The following is a 19,876-nucleotide window of genomic DNA, read 5'->3' as shown; positions in this document are numbered from 1 at the left end:
CTGTGCTTAGTGGCACTTCCCAGGTAAGCCAGGAAGAGAGCAGGAGGCCCCATGCTGAAAAGGGGAGTCCTTCCATTTGGCACCAAGCCCCTTAGGGCTATCTGGACATGGAAAACTACAACCCTAACAGCAGGGTTTCCCAACAGTAATATAACTCTGCTTACAGGAGGCCACTCAAATGTTGCCCAGTACCGGGGATCATAATGTTAAGTGGAAGAAGTCAGACACAGACAAATGTAGCTTTCTCTCGTACATGGAATCTACACATGAACAAAACACATGAAGATAGAAAGGGGACTAGCTGGGAAGGAGACCAGTGTGGGGGCCCAGGGTCAAGAGAGATTGATGGGGGGGGTAAACATGGTCAATGTGCATTATATTCATGTGTAAATTAGTGATACCCATTATTTTGTATAATTAGTATATGCTAATAAATAATGTCCAAAGAAACAAACAACAAATGTAACCCAGCATGAATGGTGCCTGGCCCTAGAGTGTACAGTGCCTTGGTTTTGCTCTTGAGAAAGGACATGGGGATTTACAGTGTTTGAAGCTTGGTTCTTAAAAATCTCTACCCTGTTCGGACACTCCTTGATGGTTTGCCTAAGTGGCACCGATTTCCCCCTCAAATTTTGAAGGCTTGCTCTGTTGTCTTCTGGTTTAAAATGTTTGCTTTATAGAATCTGGTGCATTTCTGGTTCCCAACTCTTTGTAGATAGTCAAATTTTTATCTCTGGACACTCCAGAGACCCTTTCTTTATCCCTAACATTTGGAAAGATCACAGATGTAGTGATCTTGATGTAGTGGATGGATACCCTTGGTTTACTGTGTGGACATCCTCTCAGTCCTGCCCCACCATGAGCTGAGCTGCTAAGAGACTAGCCTTTATGAATAGCAATGATGGGTCCCTTGCTTTCTGGCTTCTGGTTGGGAAGTGGTAAGGAGTAGCAGCTGCAGAAGACTAAGGTTGGGGTCTGCATTCCCAGCTTCTGCTCTGTTGGCAGCAATCCTGACTCTCTCCTACAGGTCAGGCAACCATTCCCAGCCAGCCCCCGCCCTTCAAATCTAGAAGCATGATGGCTTCCCACCATTGGTAGCCCAAGATTCTTTATTCTGCCTTGCTGACTTAAAAAGTATATGTATGTGTCTGTGGTGGGGTATGTACATGTAAGTGCAGGTGCTTTTGGAGGCCAGAGATGTTGAATTCCCCAGGAGCTAGAGTTCCAGGCCATTGCAAGCCCCCCAAGGTGATTGCTAGGGACTGAACTAAGCCATCTCTCCGGCCCCCTTTACTCTTCTTTTTAAAGAAAAATTAGGGGGCTAGAGAGAAGACTCAGCGGTTAAGAGCAGTGACTACTCTTACAGAGGACCCAGGTTGGATTCCCAGCACCCACATGGTGGCTAACAACCATCCATAACTCCAGTTCCAGGAATCTGATGCCCTCTTCTGACCTCCTCAGGCAATGCATGACATGGGTGCTCTTATACACATGCAGACACATAAAATAAAAATACACATAAAATAAAAATAAATAAAATATTTAAAAAATAAAGAAGGGGCTGGAGAGATGGCTCAGCAGTTAAAAGCACTGACTGCTCTTGCAGAGGACCTGGGTTCGATTCCCAGCATCCACATGGTGGCTACAAACCATCCTTAACTCCAGTTCCAGGGACATCTGAAGCCTTCTTCTGACCTCTGTGGCATTGCATGACACGGTTGCACTCACATACATGCACCCAATACATTCACACACATGAAATAAAAATAATAAAATATTTTTTAAAAAATTATTTTGTGGACATTTACTTTGCCATTTAAATTCAAAATCAGTTTATCATTGTCTTAGTTACTTTACTATTGCTGTGATTAAAAACAAAAAACCCTGACAAAAGCAACTTAAAAAAAAAAAACAAGGATTTATTTTTATTTAAAGTTCAAGGTACAGTCCATTATGGGGGGAGGTCAAGGCAGCAGGAAGCTGAAGCAGCCGGTCATGTGCATCTGCAGCCAGAAAGAAGGGAGCAGTCAATGTTCATGCTCAGTGAACTTCCTCCTTTTATTGTATAGTCCAAGACCCAAGCCCAGGGAACAGAGCCACCCACTTTCAGTGTCTTCCCACCTCAGTTCATCTAATCAGCATGATCCCTCAAGGCATGCGCAAAGGCTAAACAGTCCCACAGAGGTATGCCTAGAGGCTTGACTCCTAGGTCGCAAATGTATGTATTTTTGTTTTGTTATTAGATGAGTGAATTTCTAAGGCTCAAACCTAAAACTTCAATAACCACAATAATCTATAACCTAATTCTTCATTCAATAGTGTACTTAGAGAAATAGAACACCTATTTTTATTGACTACTAGCTAAAGAGACTAAGGAAACCATCTCTTTGAAGTTTGATTTTTTTTGGTTGTCCTCAACCTTTTAAAAAAAATTTTTTTACTGAATTTTTGTGTATTTCATACAGAACATCTTAATCAGCTTATACACCCTTCTCCATTGGTACCCACTCATAGCTCTCTCTCACACACAACACTGGAATTCATACATTCTGTCATTTGTGTTAAAGTCTATCATGTCAAGGTAGTGTCCCCAGACATCCCCCAGTGCAAGTTCATCCACTGGGGTCTAGTCAGCCTGTGGAGAGTCCCTCCCTTTAAGAAGATCAGTTCTTCCTCACCCAGCAGTTGTCCTCATCCCTTCTTATTTCAAAATTCAGATTACAAATATGATGGAAGAAAATGCAAAGATGGATTCTATTTCAAAATTAGATGAACAAGAATTTGGCCTGGACCTTGAGGAACTGGAAAGTCTTCAAGAGGAAAGTGAGGAGGAGGTGGCAAAGGTATGGCGCCCAAGAATAAAATCAAAGACAGAAAAGCAGCTGCAGAGAAAGCCTCTCCCCAAGCTAGTTTCTTTTATACTATTCATTTTCCTGAAGCTCTGGGTTTTGAAAGAAATATAAGCCCTGGGTTAGCCATTACGGTGATCCTGAAGAGAACGGCTAACAGACTGCACCATAAGCCCAGAAAGTTCTTGGTACACATGGGGACAAAACAGTAGTCCCTGGCAAGAGGTAGTGGCACCTCCCAATCAGAAGACTTAATACTAAAGAGCCTGGACCATTAGTCAGCCCACAATAGGGAAAGAATCAAAGTCCAGTCATGACTGAGCAAAGTCCTGGAGAGGAAATCTGAAGGATGGAAGAGCCTCAGCAGGGCAGGGAGGAGGGCTGAATAGGCTGGGACTCACACAGGTTCTGAAAACTGGAATGCAAAACAGCATATTTAGCCATCCATACAGTGGATCAGAATAAAAAAGAAATGAGGCAGCACACACCTTTAGTTCTAGCTCTCAGAAGGCAGAGGCAGGTGTGATCTCTGTGAGATAGAGGCCAGCCTGGTTTACATAGCAAGTTCCAGGCCAGCTGGGACTACAGGGAGACCCTGTTCTCTAAAGATAAACAAAAGAAATGCAAATTATGCAAAGTTATGAAATGCAAATTAAGAATCATTTGATCAGAAAACAAGTAAAATGAATAAAAAGAAACAAGCAAAAACCATTTTAAATTTTGAGCTCCTTTGATAATCTGCCAACAAAGTACAGTACAACAAAGGTTCTGTAGAGAAGTGTAAGGACTAAGGTACTTTTGTACTAGGTCTTTGGGCAGACTCTTAAATAAGGGGTACTTATCTATTAAAGGATTTAAGCAGATAAAGCTAATTGAAGTAATACCTATGCTTCTAAATTGGAAAACAAGATAAATTATCTGGTCCCCCAGATTAGTGGGTATTCTTTTCATTGTGGACATCGATAATTAAGGAATGGTCACTGGCCCTTCAATATGTGTCAACAAGAATGAAGCTAGCATTTAGATACCCTGCTGTGTTATATGAAAAACGTATGAATTTCAAACTTCTTTGATAAAAGAGGAAAGCTTGGAGCTGGGGAGATTTTAAAAAACTGGGCATGGCTGTGTGTGTCTGTAATCCTAGCACTGGAGAGGCTGAGACTGGTGGATCTCTTGGGGCTCACTGGGCAGTAAGCCTAGTTTATTTGAAGCACCCCAGGCCAATGACAGACCCTGTCTCAAAGAATAAGATAATATAGCTGGGCATGGTAGCATACACCTTTAATCCCAGCACTCAAGAGGCAGAGGCGCACAGATCTCTGTGGGACTGAGGCCAGCCTGGTCTACATTGTGAGTTCCAGGCCAGCTGGGGCTACAGGGAGACCCTGTCTCAAAAATGAAAATAAAATAAGGTGGTTTTCTCCTGAGGATTGATATCTGAGGTTGTCCTCTAGTTTTTATTATGGACATCGATAATTAAGGAATGATCATTGGCCCTTCAATATGTGTCAACAAGAATGAAGCTAGCATTTAGATACCCTGCTGTGTTATATGAAAAACGTATGAATTTCAAACTTCTTTGATAAAAGAGGAAAGCTTGGAGCTGGGGAGATTTTAAAAAACTGGGCATGGCTGTGTGTGTCTGTAATCCTAGCACACACACACACACACACACACACACCTACCTGTACCCATATGTGCACATGCACATGCATACATAGAGCCTAGGAAGACATGGCGCAGGACTTCCCTCAGGTCTGTGTGTAGTGTGTTACCCTAGGGCGGTCTTTGTCCATGCAGCCCCTTTTGTTCATGGATGTGACCTGGCCATCCTTAGAGGCATTTGTGTTGACACGCCAGTCTTCAAGGCAGAGAATCCAAGCCTTGACATAAGCTTTAAAAGGCATTCTCAAAGGTAGGGCTGTGTGCCTCAGACGTTCACCCCAGAGCAGGGCAGTTCAAAGTGCTGGGGAAACACCTGATATGCTCGCAGTAAGTGTGGAGCTCTGACCTGTGAGCCAGCTGACACTGAGATAGCTCTTTCTGTGAGGGCCATGTTTTCATTTCTCTTTTCTCTTCATTCACTCTCTTCAAGATGAAGAAAGAAGTGGAAATGCATAACCTTGCCAAGAGCTACTTGGCTGAGCTTATCAAGGAAGAGTGCTGGGATTCCATGGTTGTCAAGGGTCGAGCTCTGAAGGTAACAGACACACAACCCCAGGTCCAGAAGCATGACTGATTCAAAAGCATTCATCGAAAGTCTCATGGCATTATTTTTTTGAAAATTAAAACCCACACATAGCAAAGCATTCAGAGCATGCCTTACTGTTCCCTCCCCCGAATTCCACCTGGACACATCAGATTCTTTTAATCCAGTCTTCCGTCTGCCCAGCCTCTGCTTCCAAGCTAGCATTTTTTCCAGTTGGCCTTCGCACCATTGTCCTCTGTCCTCTGTGATGCCCCCTGCATCTGGGTCTTAATACCTTTCTATTCCAAAAGGCCTTCTTGCACATGTGTCACACAGATTAAAAGGCAAACAAAGCATGGCTCACATTTTTACTTCTGCCTGCCTTCCTGAATGTTCTAAAGAGCGATTTTTATTTATCTCTTCACATAGGGTGACTAAACATCTTGGTTTATGCCTGTGACCTTAGACATTGCCAGATATCTGGGGAGGAGGAAGAATGTAGGTAGAAACTGCTCTTTGTTGAGAATCCCTGCTCTGGAACTAATCCCTTCACCGCCAACGCAGTGTTTTGTGCAAAGGTTACAGTAGTACTAATGGCATCACCTAAAGGTTTCCATTGTCGTTTTCACTCATGGAATAATAATCTCTGAATTGATACCAGCGAGAGGACCACATCCCTCCTTCTCCCCTAGATGCCCACAACTGTACTACAAAACTAACTTGCTTTGTCTTGCTTTTTCACCCAAGTGCTTTCACATCCCCTATGTGGTTGAGAACTTCCCCATGAAAGCTCGCACAGAGGAAGAGTTGCAGGAACTGAAGAGAGTTTTGCAGCAAAAGACGATTGAAACAGAGTGTCTTAAGGTACCATTTTAAATGGATATGTGTGTGTTTACATATATGATGTAATATATCATGCAGGTTTGTGTTATAATACAACTAATATTAAGATTGTATATAATGTATATTTATATTTTCATTTCTTGCTATTTTATGAATATAGGATCCAAATCTGTACAAAAAAATTGTGGAGCCTATATCCTACACACTGGTCAGACCTCAAATATGAGGACATATTTTTTTTTTAATGAGATTGGAGTGTTGTTCTTATCCTGCTCAGAGACTATCTTTATCCACACGTACCTTCTTTGTCCTCCCTTACCAGGAGGGATCATGTTTTATGACCATTGACCAAAGGTGAAGTAAAATATGTTTTGATAGAATTATGGTTTTTCCAAAACAATCCCAGCTACTTCTTAAAACAGCAATCTCTGCTAAACAGTAAAAAGAGACCCTTTTGTATAACTTTGTTTTGGCCAGAACTTTGCACCCCTCTCCCTTTTTCTGAAACATAAAATGAAGGCACTCTTAAATCAACCTACGCCCTCCAATCCCATGTGAACAAGTTTGTTGATAAAATATGAAGAGAAGATATATTTTTTCATTTTTTAAGTACCAAGAGAGTCTCAGAATATTTACAAGCAGATATCATCCTGACACAAAAACATAAACATTATGTACTACCAAAGATCATTTTTATTCTTTTGATTTACAGTTTATCAGTGTCTGAAGCCTTAATCCCTTCTGCAACCATTTTAGAATCCAAACCATCACTTTGAACTGAATTGTCCGTAAGACTATTTAATATCTTAAAATGATTGTTGAAATAATTAAATGGTCTGAAAATGGCCCTTTGTGGAGTGCTTACTATTGTATAACTTCCATGACATCTTTTTCCCATCCTTAGCTACGGAAGGAGCTTGTAGAAGTTCAGTCTGCACTTGCCTTGACTAAAAAGCATCATGAAGAGGATGAAGAAGATGAAGATAAGATAATAAAAGATACCAATCTACCCAATTACCTGCTTGGTAGTCTGAGCACTGAATTTGGAGTAGACACCTCTCTATTGACAAGTCAATTGGAGCTTCATTCCAGAGAGGAGAAAATTAACCAAATTATATTACTAAAAGTGGGTGGTTTTTCTTTTCATTAAAAAAAAAATCTCTAACACACCCCACAAAGTATCTTTCAAAGACTCACATTGAAACCTAATAATAATCAAGTGATGTCTCTGAATACATAGAGAAATGTGCAGATGAGTATCATTTGTGTGCAAAAGTTGCTTCCATTCACTTAAACTAGATTTGGTGATACCAAGTTTCCTAATAAATGTTTTCAACTGGTTCACACAACAGACCATTCTAATTAGATCTTTAGCCAGCTCAAAGAAATTCTTTAATTCCATCTTCTCAGTAACACAAGCATCACTTGTAAGGATTGCTTATCTCTGTTTTGAAATTCAGGGAAATTCAATTTCCTAGCAATAAGGTAGGAGGTCCCTCTGGCTCTAAGTTCTTACTTCTTGCTTTCAACCAAGCAAGTCAGTGTCAGGACACATATGTAATGTAGAAGACACTATTGAGTATTTTCAAAACTCAATACCTGAAATTGCAGATAGTTTGAAATCTACCGTTAGCTATTCCTGTTCTCACAAGCCATTCAGCTATGTCTTCAATTTGGGGTCCAGTTTTCTCATCACTCACGTCCCCTCCTTTTCTCTCTCCCTCCAATCCTTTGAACTCCTGTTTATTTACACGCTGAACTGTTTAGTTGCCATTTGTTGCTCAGCTTCTGCTGATTCAGACCCCAGGGTCTCCTGCTCTTGTTACTCCTGTACTTGTTCCTATGAGGAGGTAATTTCAGTCCTAGAGAAATTCTTGTGCTAGGTGTCAAGATCATTTTCCCATCCTATTTTAGCAGTTTCATCTTCACTAGGAGAAACTGACAGACTGAACTATGGGTGTAACATAGAGGCCATTTTGAGTTGAATCATTAGCAGTTGAGTAGGGGACTATCCACTTGAACCTGTCACCACCATAGGTACTGGCTGATCTAGCTTGTTGACCCAACTTTCCCTTCTATCTGAGAATGACCTGACCCTGTGGCAGGTCTTCTCTATGAGACTCTCCAAATTCCCTTCTCTAGGCATTGCTTCCTTTCTAAGTAGCCGGAGTCTCCTCCCATCAAGTTTCCAAGACAGAGATGCTAAAATTCTGTATATTACCTTATAAATATTGTATAATGGAGCTTTTGAAAGAACACTCCAAAAGGTAGAGAGAATTGTCCAATAAGTCTTCAAGTACCCATCACCCACTTCAATACTTATCATCAGACATGCATATCAAATTACAACTCACATTTCAGGAAGTAGGTTATGATACAAGTCATGCTGTTACCTTAATCCTACTCCTGATTGGATTCCACTGTAGATGACTGACCCCCGAAGTGCCTTAGTGTAAACACTAATCTTGGAAGATGAATTTGACCTTTTTAAGTGATCACTTAGGAATGATCTTAGAGGTGTATAGGAAATCATAGTATCAATAAAGACATAAGATACAACTTGTTTTCAGTAACCTTTTGATATTTCAGGATATCATTTACAGGGTAAAAACTGTTTTCAATAGTGAGTTTGATGCCGCATATAAACAAAAGGAGATCGAAATTGCACGTATAAAAGAAAGAAATGTTAGAATTGAAGAAATAATTTCAGACTTGGATTTGGAAGAAACCATCTGGCAACCAGCATTTGAAGAATGTGAGCAGCCAGAAAGAACCCTTGTTGTGGAGGATGATGAGGTACTGGCAGCCACATTCTCCCTTCCCTCTTAGGAGATCTCAGCTCCAGGCTCACCCATCTTGTTTACACTATTGGAAGCAGCTGCCTTAAGTCCCATTCACAGTTACAGGCAGCAAAAACAGGTGACACAGCCTCAGCAATAGTGAGGATTTCTTTTATGAATCCCATGGAATCCAGGGATGATTTGGACACTGAGCCTAGGAAGAAGTAGGAGCCCAAGCCTGTGGAGTCCAGAAGACTTCCTTCATCTCAGCTCGCTTCTCTGTGCATTTCAACTTCCCCTATCAATGCCTGCTTTGTGTCTCTTCCACTAAAGAGAGCAGCTCATCTGAATTAGAATCTCTTGGTCCCAATTCCAAGTTTTCCTGGGAAGGAGCTCTTGGTCCAGTTGGGTACCAGTTGGGTACCAATACTACAGGTGGAACTATGATGTGCCAATGAGGCTACTGAAGTTCCAGTAATTATCTTCATCATTTGGAGCAGTCTAGAACCCAGGAAAATGGGGACCCCTGGAGAGCCTTCAAGACAGAGACAGTTGGGAAAAAAAAACCAGAATGAATAAAGAAAACAAAATATGACTATTTCATCTTTTTAAAGTAAAAAATACATAGAATATACAAAGAAATCCTCTTTCACACATGGAACCAACTTAATTACTTTGAGGCAAAAGATAATAATTGGGTGTAGAAGTACATTTTTATGGTTTATGTTAGATGCTAAGAACTATTCTGAGTACCCCAGTTAGGCTGGAATGCATTTATGATTATAAAAGCTGGTAAGTTAGCAATAAACCTGATCTCCATTTTTCAGATGAAGACTAAATAGCTTGAGCATAGTCTTCCCAGCTACTGAGTAAGCGCTGAGATCTGAACATGGTCCAGCATCGTGCTTCCAAAGACAGCCTCTTACTCTCTGCCTTCTGCTGTGCCTGTTTAATTGACTCGTTTTCCCTGACCTCTTGCTGTGGATCCCTGGAGCAAGGTCATAACCAAGACTTCATGTACCACTCTCTATGGTCCCTGGTCATGCCAGTCACTTTTCACATGCTTAGATAAACCCTGGTCCTGCTTGTCTTCAGCTCTAAGCCATTCTACACTCGAAAGCAATATTTTTACAAGCCAAACTAAGGATGTCCCTGCTCTGCCTAGTCCCTAAGGAGGCTGCTCACACTTCTTGGAACAGACCTTCCTGTCTACCCTCTCCTCTTTCTTGTCTGATATCCCTGTTCTGACCACACTTCCTGGTGCATGGTTCCTTGAATTGGCCCTAGCTTTTAATCTCTAAGACCACCATCCTTTTCCCAGTATGTGGAAAGAAAATTTGACTTGAATTTTATAAGAAAAAGCAGCAGGAAACTGTACTTTCTCTTTCAGATTTCCATTCAAAAATATCTTGCTCCATGGCAAAAAGCCAAAACAGAATTGGTCATGCCCCTTGAAATGGATGGATTGCTTCAAGCACGGGTACGTGGCATTGCTCAAGTGTACTTAAAACTTTCTTTCCATCATAGAAACACACCAGGAATTTGGCATGGTCCAGAGGGGTCACCTGGAGCTCAGCTGAACTCCTTCTAGCCTCTCCCTTATCACTGCCGCCTCCCAAGTCCTAAATGCAGTCATTCTAACATCAGGCTTGAGGCTGCCTGAACTGTTAGATCTCTATTTCAGATGCCCTCTCTGACCCTGTTCCACCCTGCCCCCCCCCAGGCCTCCAATGCAAGGCACAGAGGCCTGATGGACATGATGGGAGGTGTTCTGGAAGTCAAGAAGGAAGACATCTTGAGAATGGTGAGATTTGGGGCTATCTTTGTAGAAGATACAATGTGGTAGAAAAAGCTACTTAAAGTCCACCATTTTTGTCCTCTATGAAACTGGGTTTTAGAAATTCTGTAGCCACCTAAATTCGGTAACCTATAAATATACCACTGTAGGCAAATAAGAAACGTTTCCCTCCATTATCAAAGCGAGCGAGTGAGCGAGAGAGAGAGAGAGAGAGAGAGAGAGAGATGAGCATAAGCAAGCAACCACAGTGATTTTGGTGTCTACCAAAGGGAGGAACACTGCTTCACTGTAGCCATCCAAGCACACCAGGGACCCAGGACATTCTAGGTCTTGCTAAAGTGTGGGTGTGGTTCTAGCTATAAAGATACCAACATGCATCTGATTCTGTCACTTAAGGGTCTGGGCCACCCTAAAGCAATCACCCTCTTTGAGTCACAGGAAGCCAGTTGCAACATTTTCTCATGCCCTTCAGTCAAAGTGTCACTATTTTCCTCAGCTTTTTAAACTGCAGTCTGAGTTTTACTGCACTGCTGCATTAATGCAGCTATGTGAGCTAGAGCACCTGCTTTCTTTTGAATCTCCAGGTGATTCCTCAACCTGCTTTCATAGCAAAACCGGATGCTCTGTGGACTGAAGAAGAAAAGAAGCGATTCAAAGAGTATGAGAAAAAAGTCAAGGAGCTGAATGAAGAAAGAGATAAGTACAGAAAGGTTAGAAGAGCAGAAAATTCGTTTAACCTGTTTAGCTGCTCCAGGTCAATTTTTTCGCTATGTCTTTAATATCTTAAAGAGAGTGATTTGGCTTAAATTCTCTTGAGAATTTAGAGAGTTAAGGTGAGAAAAGTTGAAAGACTGGGGACACATTTTTGAAACTGATCCGTTTAAAGTTCTCACTGATTTCAACACTTTCAACACTGTCGCCAATCTATTTGTTCCTTCCTTCTTTCTCCAAGTGTTTAAGGAATGAATGCCTATTGTAGAGCATATGCAAGACATTACAAGGGATTGTCTACCTTGGCGACAGCTATTTGAATTCAGTAATGTTTTTGCTCAATGTATTCTCAATCTCAAGGAAAGTATTCCAGAAGAGAAAATGCAGTGTGACATACATGAAACCATGTGGTGCCTTCTGTCATGAGGACAGAAGAGGGTTTCAGATCCCCTTGGAAGTGGAGTTACAGACAGTTGTTAGCCACCATGTGGCTACTGGGATTTGAACCTAGGTCTTCTGCAAGAACAGCCAGTGCTCTTAACCACTGAGCCATCTCTCCACCCCCTTCAATTGCATCCTTAAAGCTGCTCAGTTTGCTTCTCTTTCTCTCCCAGCCTGGTGCTCACACTACGTGAATCCATATTGCCTGCACATGGCCTGTCTTCTTGCCTTTTACACTTCCATCCTCTTCTTGAAAACTAGACACTGAACTACTTTTTTATTAATATAAAAATTAGATATAGGAGACTGGTGAGATGGCTCAGTAGTTAGGAGCACTTGCTGCTTAGTCAGGAGAACTGGAATTCAGATCCCAGCACCCACATTGGGCTACCCACAATGCCTATAACTCCACTTCAAGGAGTCTGATGACTTCTTCTGGCGTGTGTGTGTGTGTGTGTGTGTATGTGTGTGTGTATGTGTGTGTGTGTGCATACATTCACACAGACACATATAAATAAAAGAAATATATTTAAACATAAAAATAGAAATATAAAAATTCTATGTAAAGGTATTCAGAGCTTGGAAAAAAGCAAGACTTTTCTAGGACCAAATTGTGTGTCTGTTAATTGCTATCTATAGTTAGAATTTTCTGAAAGAAATTGCTGCAATTTGGTTTACTAAGCCTACTTAGTGATTTTTTTTAAACTTTATTTTTTTCCCCATTGTAAGTCTAAAAGCAAAACATCCAGGCTGGGGAAATGGCTCATATGGGGAGACTGTGCAATCACAACATGAGAACCTTAATTGTAGTCACTAGGTCCCACATTTTAAAAAAAGCCGTGCGTGACTTTGCATGCCTGTAACCCCAGCACTGGCAGGCAGAGAGAGGCAGATCCTGGAAACTCATTGACTTGGCCAGCCTAGCCAAAATGGTGAGCTTCATGTTCAGTGAGAGACCCAATCTCAAGGGGACAAAGCAAAGAGTGACAAGAACAGGACACCCAACATCCTCCTCTGGTCTCCACGTATGTGTGCATGTGCATGCAAAAGTGCATGTGCATGTGTACATAACTCATATACCACAGGCACAAATACATGCACACAAAAAAAGAAAAGAAAAAAAATTCCAAACACATGGTATTTTAGATCCACATAGTGCATCTCTCTGGCTGTAGAGGCACAGGGCTCAGAACGACTCTCAAGACTCTCCCTTCCCCCAGCTTCTTCCATGTGGCAAAATGCCAATACCAATTTCTATAAGCATTTAATTATTCTCTTGCCTTCCTTTCAGTCCTTAGAAACAGAATTGAAGAAACTTCAAAACTCCATTCAAGAAAGCACACAGAACTTTGATGACCATTTGAAGAGACTCTTTGAGAGACGAGTGAAGGCAGAGATGGTGGTCAACCAGGTAAACAAAGGCTTCACCTCACTCTCTTTTTTTTCCCCAAGAGCCTCCAGGGACCTTCCGTTGTTCTTCGGAAGCTGACCAACACCCTTACCTGGTGCCGAGGTCCTCTGGGCTGGTGAGTCCTTCTCTCGCCCCTCCAGCCTTGGATTGTTGCCCTCTCCTCTTCATTTACCACACTTCCTCTGCCAGCATCTGGATAAACAGCTGCTTAGGGAAAGGGAGGAGGCTTCCGAGAAGTGCGGGGCGGGATGTGAAATAGCTGCTAGACTTTCTTTTAGAATGACAAAATGTTCTAATATTGATTGTGGTGATGGCTACGTAACTGTGCATAACCAAAGGCATCAAATTATACACTGTGAATGGTACAATGCTTCCATAAAGCTGTTGTTTTTTTTTTTAAGAAGACCTTCTTAGAACATCTTGTGGTACAGGATAATGAGGAAGCTGTCAAACTGCTTGCTAGGTAATATCCAAAGGGCTCAGGAGCTACTAGTATGTCTCCTCTAAAGGAGAGCATTTACGATTCAAAGGTAAAGAGTTGGGGTAAAGCACTTGCCTTCATATGCAAAGCTCCAGCATATACAGCAATAATAGCAACAATAATAATTGTGATTTGTTGAACCACATCAAATTTGTTCAAATCCACGGTTTGTGACATTTTTAAAAGAAAATGCCAACTGGCCATTGCCTTTCTTTTTCTGTTGCTGTGATAAAGTATTCTGACAAAAGCAACTTAAGGGAAAAAGGATTTATTTTAGCTCATGGTTCCAGGCTACAGCCATCATGGTTGGTAAGTCAAGAGCTTGGAGCACCTGGTCATGTACACTCACAGTCAGATTAGAGCAATGAATGCATACATGCTGCCTGGTTCTCTTCTCCTTTTATATAGCCCATGACACCCCCAGACTCCCTCCCCCTACAGGGAGTAATACCACCCTCAAACAAAAGTATTCTCCCCACAGCAGTTAACAAAATCAACATAACACACACACACACACACACACACACACACACACAGAGGCATTCTCAGAGGCTCATTTCCCTGGTGAATCCAGACTCTGTCAAGCTGACAGTTAACACTAACCATCAGTCACCTTCAGACAGTAACAACTAGTGCATTGTCCAAAACCAGTGCATTCTATGTATATGCTGATAAAGCATCTATCTTTAATATTTATTCTGACTTTTGTGATAGTTTTTTTAAAATGCCAATTAGTTTACAAACTACAGCACTAGACAACCAAGTAATCAATAAGTAGGAACATCTCCTTATAAAAATATTTTAATTAATACATGAAAAGGGGAAATAAAAACAAATTATTACCATTTTGCAACTCTCAGTGGATTTATGGACCTGTACTTTGAGCATCCACAGCTATGAACATCCCAGAAAGACAACACAATGTTGTGTATATCCTGATCAGAGAACAGAGCAAAGCCTACAGTTTGGTCAAAAGGCTCCAACCCAGGTCTGATAAGGTCTCTAGATTCAACTGCCAATTTTCAGAACTAGAGGGGATTCAGAGCCTGATGAGATAGCAGTGGGTGGGGGGCACAAAATCACAGACCACTGATTACTACAAAAGAATTGTGAAGGGGAGAAAGGAATATGAGGGGACATGAAGATTATAAGGGATTTAGAAGATGTGACGTGTTTTTAATGGAAAAGTTATGCTGCTATGCCTAGAGATACATACTAGGGCCAAATAACAGAAACACAGGAGGTTGCTACTGACCAAGCCAAGACAGTGCCCACTACTAGAGTTGAGATTCTGATGGCAATACCTGGCTTCTGTGCTCTCAAAGTGGATTTCTTAAACTGAGTGGTGATGACTAGAGTGTTGACCTTTATAGTAATTTATTAAATAATGCATCCATGCTTTATATATATTTATTATTCTTATTTTATGTGTATTAGTGTTTACCTACATGTACATAAGTACACTTGTGTCATGCAATACCTGCAGAGGTCAGAACAGGGCATCGGATCCCCTGGGACTGGAGTTACATACTGTTGTTAGCTGCCATGTGGGTGCTGGGAACTAAGCCAGGTCCTCTGCAATAGCAGTAAATGCTCTTAACCACTGAACCATCTCTAGAACCCCTCATCCATGTTATATATTTTTCTCTATATGTGTCTTGCTTACAATGAAATTATAAATAAGGTAAAATAACCAAATATTATTTTAACAGACCCTATCTGCCTTTTCTTTAAAACATTTATCTTGTCTCATAGACTAGTTAAAGCCAAGTCTATGAGTATCAATAAAAAGTTCTTTCTTGGATAGACGTATTGACCCACAATCCTTCTCCCTTTTAATTTTTCCACAGGAGGAACTGAAAATAAATAACCTTGTTTTTTCTTTACTGTTGGATGAAGAAATAAGCTCCAGAGAACTATTCCTGAACAACTATCTTATGAAGAAGCAGGAGGAGAAGGTAAGCTGAGGTTTTCTGACAGCTATGCCCCTTGTTTAGAAACAGCTCCCACACCTGGAACCTTCCTTCCTTCCTTCTGCCATTCCTGCTCAACCATGCTCATCCCTTGGTTCCTTATCTGGGACTTTGCTCCAGGGCCAGGTGAAAGTACCCATTTTGATCTCTTAATGAGATCATGGGGTTCTGCATCTCCAATCAGATCCAGAACTCTACAGTTTCAGAGTGACATGTTGTTTAGAAGATGAAACAAATTGCTTCTTGATTGAAAGCACAACTTTTAACCATAGGACTTTGAGCAAGGAATGCAATCTTTAAAACTGTTTGCAAGTTATTCTTTAGGGAATAGTGTTCTCTAAGGACCACTTAGTCCTTTTAAGTGTCACTAACATGGAAGCAATGGGTTGGTTATAGAATAAAAACTAACATATTCAGAAAACTAAATATAAACATAGATATGGTTTATTAAAGAGATGAGTACAAAATGATTGTTATTGATATATAATGTTTCAATAGATTTCAGATTTTATTAGCAGCATTAATAAATCACATTTGTGAATGCATATTTATTGCATCATAAATGACATATATTTACCTTTTGAGTCTGTTAAATAGCATATGCAAAGAATTTTCATCAAGCACAGGGCCACATTTCTGTAATCCAGGAGGATCACAAGCTCAAAGCCAGCCTGGGTTACATAGCAGACCCTATCTTTTTCTTTCTTTTTAAAAAAAAATTATTTTTATTTTATGTGTATGAGTTTTATACCTGCATGTGTGTAAGTGTACACATGTCATGCAGTACCCATGGAAGCCAGAAGAAGGCATTGGATCCCTTGGAATTGGGGTTACAGACAGTTGTTACCTGCCATATGGGTGCTAGGATTCAAACCTAGGTCTTCTGTAAGAACAGCCAGTGCTCTTAACTGCTGAGTCATCTCTCTGGCCCTCAAAACCCTATCTTAATAACCCTTCAGGCTATTGGATTTCTCTCATACAGGAGGAGATCATTTCTCAAAGGGCTGATAACATGCCTGTATTACCCAGGAGTATATAATAGAGCAGGAACCAGAACAGTGGAAATAGAAGAAGACCATTCACGTGAGAATAAGCAGAGATTGTTTATTCAGAGCTTGACAGAGCAAGCAGAGTGGCGGTCCTGCCTTAAATTTGGCTGGGAGGACCTTGACACCAGTCAGGAAAGTGAAAAGAAGGGAGAGCTCTGGTACACTGAAACCAGAACTTGTCAGCAGGTAGATCAGAACTGGTTTTAGGAACATACTTGGCCATAAATTGGAAATAGGAACAAAAATAAAAGAAGCTGGCAATCGCTAATTAGGTTCTTACAGTTTAGCAGTGATCACACTGAAGTTCAAGCTTGGCTTCCCAGCACATTGCTGCAGAGGCTGTGGGTCACAATTGTGGGTCACAATGATATACAGTCTGTCTCTTGTCCATATGTATGTTGAGTTTCACAGAACACAGGTCCATGGGACTCCCAAGCACGCACACTTTCCTCCTCCACATTGCCCTGTCAAGAATGCAGCATGTATCAGAGACACTTAAGACACAAATGTTCACAGATCACTGTCCTTAGAAACAGATCATTGGATGTTTGCTATTGCCAAGTTTCCAGTTGGTTTCTTTTCTTCTCTAACTATTGCCTGTAATGGAGTCTTCATGGACACATTCCTCCTTTGCTATGAGGATGCTTATTCTTCTTAGAATTTTCTGTATTTTTGTTTATCTTGAAAAGTCACCAGTTCCAATGAACTATTCCTGCTGTTGCTGTAGAGTCAGACTGCAGAAGCTATCCAGAAAGCTAGAGAAGACCTGGACGTGTTCAAGGAGCAACATGACAACTTAGCAGCAGAAGACAAGGTAAGTATCATCGGTTTATCCCCAGACCATGCAGTGGAGATTCTCTCTCAAGGTGGAGGGGGGAATTTTTTCATAGATTTTTCTACTATCACTCTCAGCTGTGAAGAGCTTTCATTTTTTGTGTGTGGTTATATATTTCTGAAAAAATCTGTGTATTAAAAGGAATTTTTGTAAATTTCCCCAGGCTAAGTTTTTCTTGTGGGAAAAAAAATAGAGTGGTCAGCACACCTTTGATCCTAGCACTTGGGTGGCAGAGGCAGGTGGATCTCTATGAGTTCGAGGCCAACCTGGTCTACATAGTGAGTTCCAGGCCAGCTGGGGCTACAGGGAGACCCTGTCTCAAAAAGACCAGGAAAAAAAAAAAAAAAAGGAGGTCATCAAGACCTTAGGGATTTTCAGACTTGAGGTTGCAAAGCCCATGAGTTGATCATAAAATTAACTTACTAGTCTAGCCAGCAGTTTGTAGCAAAAACAATAGACCAAAATAACATAAAGAAAACAGAACAAATGAAGTGGAAAAGAAAAGAAAGAAATGCAAAGAAATTGAATGAAATGGACTGAACAGAGTAACTTTAGTGCTTCCTAAGTAAATATCATTGGGGAAACAGCTGTTCTGGATGATTTTTTTAACTTAAAAAAAAACTTTATTGAGAATTTCATACATGCATATAAGGTGTTTTGATCAAATCCACTCCCACCCCCTCCCCTCCAACACCTCCCATATCTCCCCATCACTTTTTTTCTGACATCTTTGTGTACTTTCTTTCCTTCCTTCCTTTTTTCTTTCTTTCTTTTTCTCTTTCTTTCTTTTTAATGGGGCTTTTTGCTACTCTCACATTCCCCTCTCTGAAGAGGTAACCCTAAAATCTTTTAGGGACTAGATAAGAGCTCCCAAACACTTTTGACATTTTTGGCCTTTGGAACAGAGTATGTTGCTAAGAGGCCCAAGGACATTTTGACTTTTAGCCAAGAAACTGGCTACTTTTCTTTGGGGTCTTTTTACCCTAACTGCCTAGCCAATTCCTACCTCCTATTCTTATCACACCATCCTCTGAAGGGGTACCCAAACTGCCAATAGGGAATCGGGATGCAGACCTCTCTGGTTCTTCCATGCTGAACAGGGACACAGGGTGAGGCAATTGTGTGTGTCTATCCAAAAGACTCCCAAATTGTATAACTTTTATCTGTAGGGAGAGAAGGTCCTTGACTGGTGAATAGGAGATGTGAAGGAGAAGTAAAGGCAAGAGTAATTAGCGTTACAAGTTCTAGACAGGGAACCAGAAAAAAGTCAGAACAGGGCAAATTTCAGATGTTCATATCAGAGTCCACTGGGTGTTCTGGATGATTTTAAGATTCCTATGAAAGGGCTGGAGAGATGGCTCAGTGGTTAAGAGCAATAACTGCTCTCGCAGAGGACCTGGGTTTGATTCTCAGCACCCATATGGCAGCTGGCAATTGTCTGGAACTCCAGTTAAACTCCAGGGTATCCATTGCCTTCTTCTGAGCTTCATGGGCATTGTATAACAGGGGTGCACTTACATACATGCAGACAATATACTCATACACAAAATAGAAATAAAAATTTTAAAAGATCCCTAAAATATACCATTTTTAAAACACTGAGATGCTTCCTATGAACAAATCTTTGAAAAAAATCTTTGCATAGTAAATGGTTATCTTCCATCAACTTTATAAACCAAGTCTTCATGAATTTTTAAGGTCAAAGTGATGCTGCCTGTATTTTGGAGATTGTGTTAAACAAATAAAAAGCTTCTATATGGGGCTAGAAAGATAGCTCAGCAGTTAAGAACACTGACTGTTCTTGCAAAAGACCCAGGTTCAAATCCCAGCACCCACATGGCAGCTAACAACTGTCCATAAGTAACTCCAGTTCCAGGGGATCTGACACCCTTTTCTGACCGCCTCAGACACTGCACGACACAGGTGCATTTACACACATGCAGGCAATACATGCAGACACATAAAAAAATAAAAATAATAAATAAAATGTTTTTTTAAAAAAAGCTTCTATACATTTCTGTAATCCTGGCATTGATGTGTTTACCCTTAGATTCTGGAACACAACTTTAAAAAAGAACTTTCTGAAGTTTCTGGTCATCAGGTGGATATACTCTACAGACTATTTAAACGCCGGCCAAGGTTTGTTTCTCCTATGCTATTATACTTTTGAGGGAAAAAGTCTGTTAAAAAGAATTATAAAGGCCCAAGAGATGGGCCAGGCGTGGTGGCACACGCCTGTATTCCTGTAATCCCAACACTTGGGAAACGGAGGCAAGAAGGCATTTGAGGCCAATCTGGGCTACACAGCAAGACTTTGACTCAAAAAAAAACAAAACAAAAAAAAAAAAAAAAAAAAAAAAAAAAAAAAACACCCAAGAGATGGCTCAGTGGGCAAAGGCAATTACTGCCAAGCCTGATGACCTAAGTTCTTTCCCCACACAATAGGGGAGAACTGACCCCTACAATCTATCCTCTGACCTCACATGTACACCATGGCATATATGCATGCATGTGTAT

At 40.9% G+C, this 19,876-nt stretch overlaps 1 protein-coding gene across 8 annotated transcripts in view; it reads left to right on the top strand.

The window, feature by feature from the left end:
• Positions 1-19,876, top strand: part of Cfap43 (cilia and flagella associated protein 43) — a 100,521-nt gene that overhangs the window by 64,594 nt on the left and 16,051 nt on the right. For 5 of the 8 annotated variants that reach the window (XM_029569667.1, XM_008845703.3, XM_029569671.1 and 2 more), the window contains 12 exons: positions 2,718-2,843; positions 4,945-5,049; positions 5,785-5,901; positions 6,785-7,006; positions 8,470-8,676; positions 10,051-10,140; positions 10,384-10,464; positions 11,043-11,168; positions 12,902-13,021; positions 15,353-15,460; positions 17,252-17,338; positions 19,410-19,498. In XM_029569667.1, the coding sequence (XP_029425527.1) occupies positions 2,718-2,843; positions 4,945-5,049; positions 5,785-5,901; positions 6,785-7,006; positions 8,470-8,676; positions 10,051-10,140; positions 10,384-10,464; positions 11,043-11,168; positions 12,902-13,021; positions 15,353-15,460; positions 17,252-17,338; positions 19,410-19,498 (1,478 nt within the window). The remainder of the gene's footprint in view (positions 1-2,717; positions 2,844-4,944; positions 5,050-5,784; positions 5,902-6,784; positions 7,007-8,469; positions 8,677-10,050; positions 10,141-10,383; positions 10,465-11,042; positions 11,169-12,901; positions 13,022-15,352; positions 15,461-17,251; positions 17,339-19,409; positions 19,499-19,876) is intronic. The other 3 variants (XM_029569665.1, XM_029569666.1, XM_029569669.1) reach the window with 3 other exon arrangements.

The sequence above is a fragment of the Nannospalax galili genome, unplaced genomic scaffold (genome assembly GCF_000622305.1).
Source record: "Nannospalax galili isolate Female #2095 unplaced genomic scaffold, S.galili_v1.0 scaffold161, whole genome shotgun sequence".
NCBI classification, from domain to species: Eukaryota; Metazoa; Chordata; class Mammalia; order Rodentia; family Spalacidae; genus Nannospalax; species Nannospalax galili.
The sequence above is the reverse complement of the archived record's forward strand: the minus strand, read 5'-3'. Positions and strand labels throughout refer to the sequence as shown.